This window comes from Echiichthys vipera (genome assembly GCF_963691815.1).
Source record: "Echiichthys vipera genome assembly, chromosome: 7".
In the NCBI taxonomy this organism is placed as follows: Eukaryota; Metazoa; Chordata; class Actinopteri; order Perciformes; family Trachinidae; genus Echiichthys; species Echiichthys vipera.
The window spans coordinates 2420246-2435806 of NC_139832.1; the positions used below are offsets into that span (position 1 = coordinate 2420246).

The 15561-nt window shown below is 48.5% G+C and overlaps 1 protein-coding gene across 5 annotated transcripts in view; it reads right to left on the reverse strand.

Moving 5' to 3' along the window:
• The window catches only part of cadps2 (Ca++-dependent secretion activator 2), a 136801-nt gene that overhangs the window by 116500 nt on the left and 4740 nt on the right, over positions 1-15561 (reverse strand). For all 5 annotated transcript variants that reach the window (XM_083917255.1, XM_083917254.1, XM_083917252.1 and 2 more), the window contains exons 2-4: positions 4608-4688; positions 3429-3662; positions 2958-3079 (exon numbers count right to left, since the gene is read on the reverse strand). In XM_083917255.1, the coding sequence (XP_083773381.1) occupies positions 2958-3079; positions 3429-3662; positions 4608-4688 (437 nt within the window). The remainder of the gene's footprint in view (positions 1-2957; positions 3080-3428; positions 3663-4607; positions 4689-15561) is intronic.

Below are 15561 nucleotides of genomic sequence, written 5' to 3' on the forward strand. Positions count from 1 at the left end.
AGGGGGTCTGGAGTCTCCCTTAGAGAGAGGGGGAGAAGTTCAGCATCCGTGAGGAACTCGGAGTAGAGCCGCTGCTCCTTTGTGTTGAAAGGAGCCAGTTGAGGTGGTTCAGGATCATCTGGTAAGGATGAACCCTGAGCGCCTCCCTAGGGAGGTGTTCCAGGCACGTCCAGCTGGGAGGAGGCCTCGGGGAAGACCCAGGACCAGGTGGAGAGATTAGATCTCCACACTGGCCAGGGAACGCCTCAGGATCCCCCAGTTAGAGCTGGTTAATGTGGCCCGGGAAAGGGAAGTTTGGGGTCCCCTGCTAAAGCTGCTGACCCTGAGACCCGATATATATCTATATATATCTGAAACCACGTCTAATTTGACCCTCTGGAGGAACACGGATAAGTTTTTGTGATTCAGGAGCAAAATAAGTTATTCACAAACTTAACTTAGATGCAGAATGACTTAATAAACCTTCCTGTTCCTCTGCCTTTCTGCACGTTTATATTAATTATGTTTGGAAACAACACGTCAGCCTGGAGGAAATCTAATAAGAAAGACTGATTTAATAAGAATTATCAGGAGTGTCCTTGATTATAACGTGAAGACACGCCGCTTTGGTCCTGAACGCTTCACAAAAGCTCCAGATTCAACGATAATTAAGGGTCTTAGCGACGAAAAGGTCCTCTGTGATTAAAGAGGCCGCTACGCTACGACTGCAGGAGTCGTCCCGGCGCCTGGACCTCACGCCGTAATCACGGCTAATCATGTTGTGTGTGTGATTACGGTTAACGAGGACGTCGTTAAGTGTGTTATTGAAGGAGTGAAGGTTACAGGAGCTGCAGTGGAGCCCGGGTTACATCACAGGGATCCCTGTCGACCAGCGAGGTCGTAGGGTTACGGCGCGCTCCTCTAATTGGCTGCGTTTGGAGATTCAGGCGAGCGGAGGGGGCAACCAGAGAAGAAGAAAACACACGGGCTGGAGCATGTGAAAGGGCAGCTCCATTATCATACGGACCCCCGCGTGACCAACTGTCCGACGGCCGCTCAACAAGCAACAACTGCAACACGATGAGCTGCCGGCGAGAGATTTCACCGCTACAGCGTATCGGTCAATTCAGGAGACGGTTAAGTTTATAAAACAAAAGGTGATGGTTAAGTTTAGACGACTAAAGGAGACGGTTAAGTTTAGACGACTAAAGGAGACGGTTAAGTTTAGTCACTAAAGGAGACGGTTAAGTTTAGACGACTAAAGGAGACGGTTAAGTTTAGACGACTAAAGATGACGGTTAAGTTTAGTCACTAAAGGAGACGGTTAAGTTTAGACGACTAAAGGAGACGGTTAAGTTTAGACGACTAAAGGAGACGGTTAAGTTTAGACGACTAAAGATGACGGTTAAGTTTAGACGACTAAAGGAGACGGTTAAGTTTAGACGACTAAAGGAGACGGTTAAGTTTAGACGACTAAAGGAGACGGTTAAGTTTAGACGACTAAAGGAGACGGTTAAGTTTAGACGACAAAAGGTGACGGTTAAGTTTAGACGACTAAAGGTGACGGTTAAGTTTAGACGACTAAAGGTGACGGTTAAGTTTAGACGACTAAAGGTGACGGTTAAGTTAAAACTGAGCCTGACATGCTGAGGCTTTAGATGTCCTATAAAAGCCACGATAGCTTTTTGATTTCTCTGGCGCCCCCTTCAGGACAAACTTTACATTTTCTTCCCAATGTGCGTGTGTGTGTTTGTGTGTGTGTGTGTGTGCGTGTGTGCTCATGTTTTACACGTGATGAGTTGAGACCGACTCCCATCACTGTGACATAACGGCCTCGTCTTCTAGCTGCTTCAGCCGTTACTGGAGAATGACACACATGTCTCGGGGCGGCTGATCGCAGGTTGCAACTCGCAGAACGCCGTTTGCATTTCAGAGATGGGGGTCTGTGGTGGGTTCACCTCCAGGTAACTGTGTTATGGAGGCTTCTTCACCGCGGCCCCTGTGTGTGTTTCATCCTCAAAAGCTCAGAGGACAAACCAGTTAGGAGTCACGAGTGGAGGCTGAGCAGCTGTAAACGTGTTTGTGTCACAATCATCAAGATCATGTTTAATATAAGTGTTATAAGTTCCCTTAAGAGAATGCAAATACAGGTTAATAAGATGTTCATTTGTTGCATATAATGTGATTTAAGTGTTTGAATATTTAGTCAGGCATCTTTTAGATAAGGGTGACAAGGTGGTGTAGTGGTTAGAAGTGGAGTTTGCATGTTGTCCCCGTGTCTGCGTGGGTTTTCTCCGGGTTCTCCGGTTTCCTCCCACAGTTCAAAGACGTGCAGGTGTTGGGTTCATTGATGACTCTAAATCACCCGTAGGTGTGAATGGTTGTCTGTCTCTGTTCGTCTCTATGTGTCCTGTGATAGAGGCGGGGTCCTGTCCAGGGTGGACCCCGCCTCACGCCCGATGTCAGCTGGGATCGGATCCAGCACCCCCAAGACCCCGACAGGGACAAGAGGCTGAAGATGAATGAATGAATCTTTTAGTCAGCCCGTTATTGGGTCAGGCTGTGTATGGGACAGCTATGTTGTTGTTGGGGTCCTTACACTGAGCGTGTTTACATGTGTGACGGTGTCCCTCGTATTCTCTTACCGCAATATGCACACGGGTGAAGAGTTCCCGGCACAACAACAGTGTCACACACTCAAAGATATTCAATAATGAGCAAAGAGGTTCACGAGGACCGCCCGTTTCCACCCACGCAAAACTCTTTTTGCTTGTTGTACTCTGGATGTTCGACCTTCACCCCGCAGAATGACACGCGCAGAGTTTCACACCAAAGGCACAAAGTTTCTCTGTGCTCACCGTGGCGTCGGTGACAACACGTGCGCGTAAGAACTGATTTTGTGACGCCCAGCAGGTTTGAGAGCCGATCACGGTGCAGTGTGTAAAGTGTCACATTTTACTGTCTGAAGTGGAACTCACTGCGGTCTGGAGGCTTCAGCTTGGTCCGTCTGCAGCTTCTCTCCTCCCTCCACCTCCATGGTGCAGTAAACGATCCGGTTCGGAGCCACGGACTTCAGACCCTGGACCTCCACGATCACGATCTGAACAAACACGGGCAGAGGGTTCAAACACACGGCCTCTTCAAATGACTCCCAAACCCCAAACAGTCCGTGTGTGTTGTGTGTCTGTTTAATTGTATTTGTTGATGATTGTAACTGTTACAAAGGGAAATGAGATTAGTGTGTTGCTGTTTGTAGAACTCCTTTCTAGTGTAATGTTAATAAGCTAAATGTCACTTCCTGTCTGGCAACTTCCGTGTTTGCCACTTCCTGTTTGGCAAAAAAAACAAAGCAGACATGTTGTTGACGCTCAATCAACTCGCATCATATATGAAGCATCACAGAGGCAAGTTTCCGCAGTTATTCATCAAACTACCCGCGGGTCACCCACCTCCAGGGTGAAGGACAGCACCACGTCCGACTTGGACAAGATGTCTCCCTCGTCTCCCATGTCCAGGAAGGAGTTGTTCATGGTGGAGCGTTTGAGCTTCTGTTTGAAGTCGGGACCTCCTTTGGACACGGGCAGACTCTCCAGGTTCGCCATGAGCAGGTTGACCGCCGACCGCAGCTCCTCCACATAGAGGGGCTCCATGTCCGCGGAGACGAACTTGGGGTATCTCCTCTCCTGCAGGACGGGCAGCCAGGGTGCATCAGACACACAGTGACTTCGCACCATCACACAATGAATGAACCACCCAATCAGACGTCCTCTCAGCCTAACCGTCATGTTGCTGTCAAGTTAAATGACTTCATGGGCTTTTCTACCTGAGGTGTGTGGTGAATAAAATATTTTCGTACACATGGGGGCAGCAGAGCAAGCTGTGAACACCTGATACAGTACATTAAAGTCGCAGTCTGCAACATTTGTTTGATCGTATTCGCTGAAGCTGACACTCTGCTCTGATTGAACACTTTAAATCATCCTGTGTTAGAAAGAAAACCGCCTCCTCATGTACCTAGACCCTCCACCGCACCTGTGTCAACCTGTCCACTCAGCGCAGTTAACGGTCGGTGCACACGCCACAGATCCCAACTCCCCCCTCACACATGTTACAGCCATACGCTACATGGCGTTAGCAGTTGCTATCTATGGTAAGTTAGCCAACCTACCCCCGTGAAGCGTGTACTCCGTGCCGTTTATCGATGAGAGAAAAAAGAGGCGCGTTTATAGGAATCTGTTGCACGTGCACTTACGAGCACTCGATGGGAGGGAGCGGAGGAGCTCGGTGGTAGAGGGGGAGGGGCGTGAGAGTTGTAAACATTCGAAAAATTTGAGTCAACTCGATCTGCCAGAGTCGCCGACTGCAGCTTTAACGGCTCTCTACTTCCACTTCTTCATTAACTCCTGATAAACATATCTAACTCTTCCGCCGCTCGATGTTCGGCTGTTATCAGAGCGCGTTCAACGTTGAGACAGGCGGTAAAAGTCAAACCAAAACTAGGAGCTAAACGAGGCTGCAGAGTTCTCTTTGGGTTTGTCATCAAGAGACACCTTTCGCATTTCAAAGAGTCATTGTGCCAAATAGACAATGGACGCAGGTTTAGACGTGATGAGTTTGGGTTTTCTCACCCTGGCGATCTTCTCGGCCAGCTGTAACCTTCCGTCCAGCTCTCTGCGGATCTGAGCCGCCTGCTCGTCCACGTTGTCCAGCTGAGAAAGAAAAGACAAATGAGTCAGCCAATCAGAGAGCCGCAGCATCACGTAAGTAATCAAAAAGTGAAGGCGAGACACAGCAAGAGGGATCTGCGCCGAAGAAGTGGATTTAAAAGGGGGCTCAGTTGTGCGTTGATTAACCAATCAGCAGCTTGGGTGGTAACAGGCGACAGTAATTAGCCAATCAGGAGTGAGCATCTGAGATTAGTGGTTCAGACACTGAACACACTGAACAGTAACTGAGTTTCCCACTCTAAACTTCTTTCTCCCATGGTCTCAATAGTTCACTTTATCTCATCTACACAAAGATTAAAGGTCATTCTGTGTGTTTGTTTTAAACAGTTAACACTGGAAACAGCACAGTTTTACAGTGTCGTTTGCCTCGATGACGCTGCTTTGTAGCTGAGATTGGTCGTAGGTCACGCTTCGTTGCTGTGATTGGTTGTTAGGGACGTCACGAGAACCAATACTGGCGATCCCTGTTTATTTCAGGCACCGGACGCACCGAGGCTCTGGGGGTTTCGATGCTGTGACTCTTCCTGATCTAATGGGGGCGGTATTGAGTGTTCCAGTCGTACTCGGATTCAGAAGTAGGAGGTCATGAAAAAGTGGAACTCACATGTCATAACTAACCCCATATGGAAGCGAACTACAGCGATCGCTTCGCCCCGACTCGTTGATTAAAAAGTCGTGTAAGGAAGTACTTTGCGTGTGAGGCAGATGACCGTGGCGATATCAACAATCTGCTGAAGCCAAGATGCAAACGATGGTACCCCGGTCTTCAGACCAAGGGAGGCAACACTTCCATTTTAGCGTTTACCGTAACAACAAACAACGTTCAAAACGCGATGTTTAACATTGTAATGAAAAACTAAACAAGGAGGCGTTCCCAAGGACAGCTACGGTCCAGCTGCTGATTGAAGATGATTTCTGATTCATATTTATGAACAACATCCAAACATTTTAACGAGTTACGCTTTCTGTTTTTATCCGTCATACTGAAATACACTTTAAAAGATGTTTGGAGGGCTTGTGGTTACATAAAGAGGGTCATGTTTAAGTAAATGGGATCTTAGAAAATCCTTCATTTCCCCTGTGGCATCGAATTGGCATCGAAATTGTATAATATTACTGGTATTGGCAACAACTACTGACTCTTTGGTATTGTGACATCTCTAGTGGAGGTAGGTCACATTTTGTTGCTGTGATTGGTTGTAAAGTCAGGTTTCGTTGCTGTGATTGGTTGTAAAGTCACGTTTTGTTGCTGTGATTGGTTGTAAAGTCACGTTTTGCTGCTTTGATTGGTTGTAAAGTCAGGTTTCGTTGCTGTGATTGGTTGTAAAGTCACTTCTGTTGCTATGATTGGTTGTAAAGTCATGTTTTGTTGCTATGATTGGTTGTAAAGTCACTTCTGTTGCTATGATTGGTTGTAGGTCACGTTTTGTTGCTGTGATTGGTTGTAAAGTCGCGTTTTGTTGCTGTGATTGGTTGTAAAGTCACGTTTTGTTGCTATGATTGGTTGTAAATTCATGTTTTGTTGCTGGGATTGGTTGTAAATTCATGTTTTGTTGCTGTGATTGGTTGTAAAGTAGCGTTTTGTTGCTGTGATTGGTTGTAAAGTCACGTTTTGTTGCTGTGATTGGTTGTAAAGTCATGTTTTGTTGCTATGATTGGTTGTAAAGTCAAGTTTTGTTGCTGTGATTGGTTGTAAAGTCACGTTTTGTTGCTGTGATTGGTTGTAAAGTCTCTTCTGTTGCTGTGATTGGTTGTAAAGTCACGTTTTGTTGCTGTGATTGGTTGTAAAGTCAAGTTTTGTTGCTGTGATTGGTTGTAAAGTCTCTTCTGTTGCTGTGATTGGTTGTAAAGTCACGTATTGTTGCTGTGATTGGTTGTAAAGTCACGTTTCGTTGCTGTGATTGGTTGTAAAGTCAGATTTTGTTGCTATGATTAGTTGTAAAGTCTCTTCTGTTGCTATGATTGGTTGTAAAGTCACGTTTCGTTGCTGTGATTGGTTGTAAAGTCACTTCTGTTGCTGTGATTGGTTGTAGGTCACGTTTCGTTGCTGTGATTGGTTGTAAAGTCACATTTTATTGCTGTGATTGGTTGTAAAGTCACTTCTGTTGCTGTGATTGGTTGTAAAGTCACATCTTGTTGCTGTGATTGGTTGTAAAGTCACTTCTGTTGCTGTGATTGGTTGTAAAGTCACGTTTTGTTGCTGTGATTGGTTGTAAAGTCACGTTTTGTTGCTATGATTAGTTGTAAAGTCTCTTCTGTTGCTATGATTGGTTGTAGGTCACGTTTTGTTGCTATGATTAGTTGTAAAGTCTCTTCTGTTGCTATGATTGGTTGTAAAGTCATGTGTCGTTGCTGTGATTGGTTGTTAAGTCACGTTTCATTGGTTTGTTTGGTTGTAAAGTCACTTCTGTTGCTATGATTGGTTGTAGGTCACGTTTCGTTGCTGTGATTGGTTGTAAAGTCACATTTTATTGCTGTGATTGGTTGTAAAGTCACTTCTGTTGCTGTGATTGGTTGTAAAGTCACATCTTGTTGCTGTGATTGGTTGTAAAGTCACTTCTGTTGCTGTGATTGGTTGTAAAGTCACGTTTTGTTGCTGTGATTGGTTGTAAAGTCACGTTTTGTTGATGTGATTGGTTGTAAAGTCCCGTTCTGTTGCTGTGATTGGTTGTAAAGTCTCTTTTGTTGCTGTGATTGGTTGTAAAGTCACGTCTTGTTGCTGTGATTGGTTGTAAAGTCACTTTTGTTGCTGGGATTGGTTGTAAAGTCACTTCTGTTGCTGTGATTGGTTGTAAAGTCACGTTTTGTTGCTGTGATTGGTTGTAAAGTCACATATTGTTGCTGTGATTGGTTGTAAAATCATGTTTTGTTGCTGTAATTGGTTGTAAGTCACGTCTTATCGCTGTGATTGGTTGATTGCAGCTCACTGAGCTCAGGGTGGCTGCCGCAGCACTTCCCTGCTGCTCTGTGTTTTCAGTGTTAAAGGGAATCTGCTCATTATTAAAACAGGGGAAGAACATTATAATTTGATTGAGGTGAAAGTGAAGTGTCTTTGCTTCACCTTCACCTCAGAGCGCTTCACCGTGAGCAGGAGATCAGACAACGAGTCGCCGGTTAAACCCGGTGTCAGCGACACTCAGAGGAGATGAAAGCAGAGTGGAAATTGAACGAGGTTTGCTAACTGGGCAAAAAAAAAACAGAGCCTGGTTTCACAAATCTGTGATGAGCTGAGGCGTCTAAAATGATCAGAGATGAAACTGCTCTGATGGAAACTGTCCTGAAGCCGAAGAGACAAGCGGAACCGTCAGAGCCGATAACAGAGAGAATAAGATAAGCTGTTTAATTTTAGACTCGTTATAAATCAGCTGTCTCATTTTCAAAGGATCCAAACTCCCTTTAGTCACGCTGAGGAGTTTTCCAGACCTGCAGCTGGACAGGAAAATACGCTGAACAGCAAATTATGAAGTGGAATCAAAGTGAAGAACACCCAGTCTGAGACCCTCTGGTCCTGGACTGACACAGTCTGAGACCCTCTGGTCCTGGACTGACACAGTCTGAGACCCTCTGGTCCTGGACTGACACAGTCTGAGACCCTCTGGTACTGGACTGACACAGTCTGAGACCCTCTGGTACTGGAGTGACCCAGTCTGAGACCCTCTGGTCCTGGACTGACCCAGTCTGAGACCCTCTGGTACTGGAGTGACCCGGTCTGAGACCCTCTGGTCCTGGACTGATCCGGTCTGAGACCCTCTGGTCCTGGACTGAGCCAGTCTGAGACCCTCTGGTCCTGGACTGACACAGTCTGAGACCCTCTGCTCCTGGATTGATCTGGTCTGAGACCGTCTGGTCCTGGACTGATCCAGTCTGAGACCCTCTGGTCCTGGACTGAGCCAGTCTGAGACCCTCTGGTCCTGGACTGACACAGTCTGAGACCCTCTGCTCCTGGACTGATCCAGTCTGAGACCCTCTGGTCCTGGACTGATCCAGTCTGAGACCCTCTTGTCCTGGACTGACACAGTCTGAGACCCTCTGGTCCTGGACTGACACAGTCTGAGACCCTCTGGTCCTGGACTGATCCAGTCTGAGACCCTCTTGTCCTGGACTGACACAGTCTGAGACCCTCTGGTCCTGGACTGATCTGGTCTGAGACCCTCTGGTCCTGGACTGACACAGTCTGAGACCCTCTGGTCCTGGACTGACACAGTCTGAGACCCTCTGGTCCTGGACTGATCCAGTCTGAGACCCTCTTGTCCTGGACTGACACAGTCTGAGACCCTCTGGTCCTGGACTGATCTGGTCTGAGACCCTCTGGTCCTGGACTGACACAGTCTGAGACCCTCTGGTCCTGGACTTATCCAGTCCGAGACCCTCTGGTCCTGGACTGATCCAGTCTGACACCCTCTGGTCCTGGACTGATCCAGTCTGAGACCCTCTGGTCCTGGACTGACACAGTCTGAGACCCTCTGGTACTGGACTGATCCAGTCTGAGACCCTCTGGTCCTGGACTGACACAGTCTGAGACCCTCTGGTCCTGGACTGACACAGTCTGAGACCCTCTGGTCCTGGACTGACCCAGTCTGAGACCCTCTGGTCCTGGACTGATCCAGTCTGAGACCCTCTGGTCCTGGACTGACACAGTCTGAGACCCTCTGGTCCTGGACTGATCCAGTCTGAGACCCTAAGTCCTGGACTGATCCAGTCTGAGACCCTCTGGTCCTGGACTGATCCAGTCTGAGACCCTCTGGTACTGGACTGATCCAGTCTGAGACCCTCTGGTCCTGGACTGATCCAGTCTGAGACCCTCTTGTCCTGGACTGACACAGTCTGAGACCCTCTGGTCCTGGACTGACACAGTCTGAGACCCTCTGGTCCTGGACTGATCCAGTCTGAGACCCTCTTGTCCTGGACTGACACAGTCTGAGACCCTCTGGTCCTGGACTGATCTGGTCTGAGACCCTCTGGTCCTGGACTGACACAGTCTGAGACCCTCTGGTCCTGGACTGACACAGTCTGAGACCCTCTGGTCCTGGACTGATCCAGTCTGAGACCCTCTTGTCCTGGACTGACACAGTCTGAGACCCTCTGGTCCTGGACTGATCTGGTCTGAGACCCTCTGGTCCTGGACTGACACAGTCTGAGACCCTCTGGTCCTGGACTTATCCAGTCCGAGACCCTCTGGTCCTGGACTGATCCAGTCTGACACCCTCTGGTCCTGGACTGATCCAGTCTGAGACCCTCTGGTCCTGGACTGACACAGTCTGAGACCCTCTGGTACTGGACTGATCCAGTCTGAGACCCTCTGGTCCTGGACTGACACAGTCTGAGACCCTCTGGTCCTGGACTGACACAGTCTGAGACCCTCTGGTCCTGGACTGATCCAGTCTGAGACCCTCTGGTCCTGGACTGATCCAGTCTGAGACCCTCTGGTCCTGGATTGATCTGGTCTGAGACCCTCTGGTCCTGGACTGATCCATTCTGAGACCCTCTGGTCCTGGACTGACACAGTCTGAGACCCTCTAGTCCTGGACTGACAGTCTGAGACCCTCTGGTCCTGGACTGACAGTCTGAGACCCTCTGGTCCTGGACTGACAGTCTGAGACCCTCTGGTCCTGGACTGATCCAGTCTGTGACACTTCTGTTGGCTTTGTCTGCTCCTTCACCCTGCTCCCTTATTGAATCAGTTCTCACTTTTAATATCTCTTCCTGGTACAACCAACTCACCATCAAGCACAAAACAAGACTCTCCCGGATAGTGAACCATGGTTCCCTCCATACCCCCCTATCTGAGCTGTACAGTCGCTCAGTGATCAGGAAAGCCAACCTGATCACAGAGGACCACTCTCAACCCCTCCATCACTCCTTCCAGCTGCTACCATCATGCAGGTGTTTCAATGCACCACTGGCCCCGAGGAACATTTACAAGATCATCCCTTCTGCAACAGCCACACTGAACAACACAAAATGACTACCACAGCTGATACCTCAACACCCCATGTCTTGTCCTTATACGTCTGTGTGAATATTTCTTGTGATTGGAGCCTTGACTAAGGGCGCACTCACACTGTCCTTCTTGCCGGGGCCATAACCGTTTTTTCAGCTAAAGTCTAGTACCTTTAAGCAGTGTGAGTGGACCCGCTCCGCGCGTAACTGCGACCAGCGGGCCGTCCATGGCCCGCTTGAAAGAGGTGGGCTTTAGCGACAGCGTTTGCACATGTACGAGCACGAGCGTGCGCACGTGTACGAGCACGAGCCCTACGGCAGTAGCGTTATGTCCGCCTGTTCGGACATGTAAATAGAAGGAGGGAGCATGCGCGGACATTTAACAACAACAACAATGGCGGTGAAAGGTTCACGTTGGTGTGATGCGGAGGTGGAGTGTTTACTGCAGATTTGGTCGATGAAAAGATTCAAAAACAGTCGACAAGACGCACAAAAACTCTGAGGTCTGTGGAAAGATTTGGAAACAAAGCCACACACACGCGATCAATGCGTGTGACGTGTTACGGCGTGATGGCGTATGGACAGCATGAAGCATTGGCCGGCCCTGGCAGTGTGAGTACAAACGGGGCTGGGGCGCGGGGGGAGAGCGAGGGGGGGACAAGTACCCTAAAGCCCGGGTCGCGGTGCGGAAGGACAGTGTGAGTACGCTCTAAGAAAACTTTCTGTAACCCTTGTGTAACAGACAATAAAGTATTATCTTATCTTATCTTAAAACATGAAAAGGAGTTTGAGATGTGTTCCCAGCAGTGAGAGCAATGAATGATAACGTTAGCAGAGGAGACAATGATTTGGTTATTGAATAAATGAACACTGTCGCCGTGGCCTCCTGTCACCACCTCCCGTCAGGCCCGACATCCGCCCGCACTAATTGCTGAGATAGATTTGTTTCGCTTGTTTCCGCCGACACACAAAACCAATCAGAAAGCCGTTGGTGTGGATCCGCTCGTGCAGAGTGGAACACGTTTATTCATTCTGCACTCGTCACTGATGAGCTCTGCTGATCACCGGGTCCTTAATTAACTCAACACTGAGGGAGGAAAATGAATTATTCCTCAGAGCCGCGGAGGTCAAACCCACGTCTGACACACACTTTTAAATCCCATGTTTTTTACTGTTCTCATTATTTACTGAGTGTTTATCTGCTGATGAAAGGCATCAGCGTGTGAGAGGAGGTCACGTGTTTATGCCGTAATAATCAAAGAAATGTTAATAATGTCGCATGGAAGCAGTTTCAAAAGATTACTTTCAATCCTTTTTGTGTTTGAAGCTTCATACAGTTTTATAAACGCTTCTGATTCCTCCCGTGACGTGGGATTCTCATTTCATCTTCAGCCTCTTATCCGGGGTCGGGTCGCGGCGCAGCAGCTCCAGCAGGGGACCCCAAACTTCCCTTTCCCGGGCCACATTAACCAGCTCTAACTGGGGGATCCTGAGGTGTTCCCAGGCCAGTGTGGCGATCTAACCTCTCCACCTGGTCCTGGGTCTTCCCCGAGGCCTCCTCCCTGCTGGACGTGCCTGGAACACCTCCCTAGGGAGGCGCCCAGGGTTCATCCTTACCAGATGATCCTGAACCACCTCAACTGGCTCCTTTCAACGCAAAGGAGCAGCGGCTCTACTCCGAGTTCCTCACGGATGCTGAACTTCTCCCCCTCTCTCTAAGGGAGACTCCAGACCCCCTCCTGAGGAAACACATTTCAGACGCTTGGACCCGCGACCTGGTTCCCAAGAGGACTTGTGATTCTTCAGATGGAAATACTTTTTTAGTGTTCCAGTAAGTTCGACCTATTGTCTTCTCTCTTCTCTCTCGTGTTGTATTTCAAGTTTTCACTTTATAAATGTGTCTCAAAGCCCCTGAACACACACACAGGTATTTTCAGTTCTTCTGGATGATTCGACCTCTGCTCGGGTTGAAAGTGGGCGGGGCTTTGATGAGAATTTGATGGGGATTTATGAGGTTATAAATGTCCGTCTACCACTAAGAGTGATAAAGGTGTACTTTGTCCCGCCTTAACAGGTGAAACGAAGCTATCAGGAGGCTCAGGAAGCTGTCAATCAATCACAGTAGACGCACCCACACAGTCCTGAGAAGAGGTCGAATCAACAGGTACACTAGTCAGGGGAGGTCGTCTTGTTGCTTCCTCCACTTCGGCACCATTGATTGGTTCATGTTCAACTCTCTGGCTGCTGCTCTATTCCCGTGTTCTACTGCGTGACTAATGGCCTTGAGTGTAAACTCTGCGTCGTAAGTGTGTCTCTTAACAGGAGCCATTTTGGGCTCTTTACACAAACACACACATGGAAATGAAACGGCACGCTTCGCACAGTCGTATATCTCAACATGCACCGCGCGTTACTTCTTCTACGGGGGAAAATAGAGTCGGCGGCTGCTCACCGTAGTTGGAGACCTGTTGTGGCTCAATATTGGTCCATATATAAGGAGCACCAGATTATAAGGCGCACTGTCGGCTTTTGAGACATTTGAAGGTTTTAAAGTGTGTCTATAGTGCGGAAAATACGGTACTTTCAAATGAAGGGACAAACCAAACACTGGGTCAGGAGAGGACCCTGCAGGCCACCGTAGCCTCTCTAAACACTTTGCACACCGCTCTTTCAAAACAGGAAGATGGAAACTCTCTGGATCTGGATCCTGGGGAGAGTTTTACCCAGAGGCTGCGTTATCTGGGCTCCTGTGTTTGTGGAGCGTCAGGAGCAGTGGGATTTGAGTGTTCGTGGTCAGAAAAACACGCCGCCGCGCGCTCTCACTTTGCATTCCTGCTTGTGTGTCTGGTTTTAATTACGCAGTCAATTCTAATTAACTGTGTGGTAGATAACGGCACTCGCAGGCTGTCCACCGCTAATCAGACTCTTCGTACAACATCACGTTTCAAACCGGAGCGTCGGCAGCTAATAACGGGAGTAAAACATCCGGCACGCAAAGAAGTAATTTGTTTTTAAAATTGAAAAACAAAGGAACGATCAGAGCTGATGAGAACGGCGTCAGTCTCACAGAGAACACGTCCCTTTAATCGACTGGAACGGAAAAGTGCGCGGTTCAGATGATACGTTCAAAGGGTTAGAATGAACACACACACACACACACACACGCACACACACACGCACACGCACACACACAGTCTCGACACACAAACACACACAAAGTCTCGACACACACACACACGCACACACGCGCACGCACACACACTCTTGACACAAACAACACACGCGCACAGACAGTCTCGATACAAACGCGCACACACACACACACACACATAGTCTCGTCACACACACGCACGCACACAGTCTCGAGACACACACACAGTCTCGACACACACACACACACACACACACAGTCTCGACACAAACACACACACACACAGTCTCGACACAATCAACACACGCGCGCACACAGTCTTGACACAAACACACACACACACAGTCTCGACACAAACAACACACGCACTCACACAGTCTCGAGACACACACAGTCTCGAGACACGCACGCACACACACACACACACACACACACACACACACACACACACACACACACACACACACACACACACACACACACACACACACACACACACACACACACACACACACACACACACACACACACACACACACACACACACACACACACACACACACACACACACACACACACACACACACACACACACACAGAGCTATCTTTGTTACCATGACTTCTATGAAGTGCTCTTTGTTGGCAGCCTTTTCTTATTCTGCCTCACGGAGCATTTCTATGACAACCAGCCTTCATGAGACTCTTTCAAAGTCCCTGCAGCGTCAGAGACAACGCGTCAGAGAGGCCGTGTGTTCGAAAACCGACTTAAACATACATGCAGGAGTGTGTCCGGGGTATATTAGGACACACTTAATACTCTCTATTAAAGGGTAGACAGCATCAGTGGCTGTATAAACACACTGAGGTGCAGAACAGGGAATCAAACCAACAAGGACTTCAGACCTAAATTTGGCCGCAAAAACAATGCAAGGGTGGTTGTGCTAAAAATTAGCACGTAGCGGTTAGCATGGACTCTGCTAAAGAAACATCTTCTTAAAGCTGCAGTCGACAAGATCGCATTGACTCAGTCGAATTTTGAATGTTTACAACTCTCACGCCCCTCCCCCTCTACCACCGAGCTCCTCAGCTCCCTCCGATCGAGTGCTCGTAAGTGCGCATGCACCAGATTCCTGTGTACGCGCCCGTGTCTTCTCTCATCGATGGAGGTAGGCCGGCTAACTTACTTATAGATAGCAACTGCTAACCACATTTAGCGTATGCCTAGCTTAAAGCGTGTCCCTGTGATTGTATTGTGAAATTGATAGTGGGGGGGGGGGGCTGACATCGGGCGTGAGGCGGGGTCCACCCTGGACAGGACGCCAGTCTATCACAGGACACATAGAGACGAACAGAGACAGACAACCATTCACACCTACGGGTGATTTAGAGTCATCAATGAACCGAACACCTGCACGTCTTTGGACTGTGGGAGGAAACCGGAGAACCCGGAGAAAACCCACGCAGACACGGGGACAACATGCAAACTCCACACAGAAGGGCCACAGCAGGGATTCAAACCAGGAACCACCTCGCTGTGAGGGGACAGTGCTAACCACCATTCCACCATGCCACCCACATGTTAACATGCTCATGTATAAAACAATCAAAAATCAAAAATCGAATATCTGGAGCATTCATTCTTTCTGCAGCAGGAAGTTAAGGCTTCTGTCTCTCGTCATCACGTTTAATGTTCATGATGACGACGACGTTAGCATTTTTAGTTCAGTGATCACGCTCAGATATTCAATTCCTCATGTGTGCGGA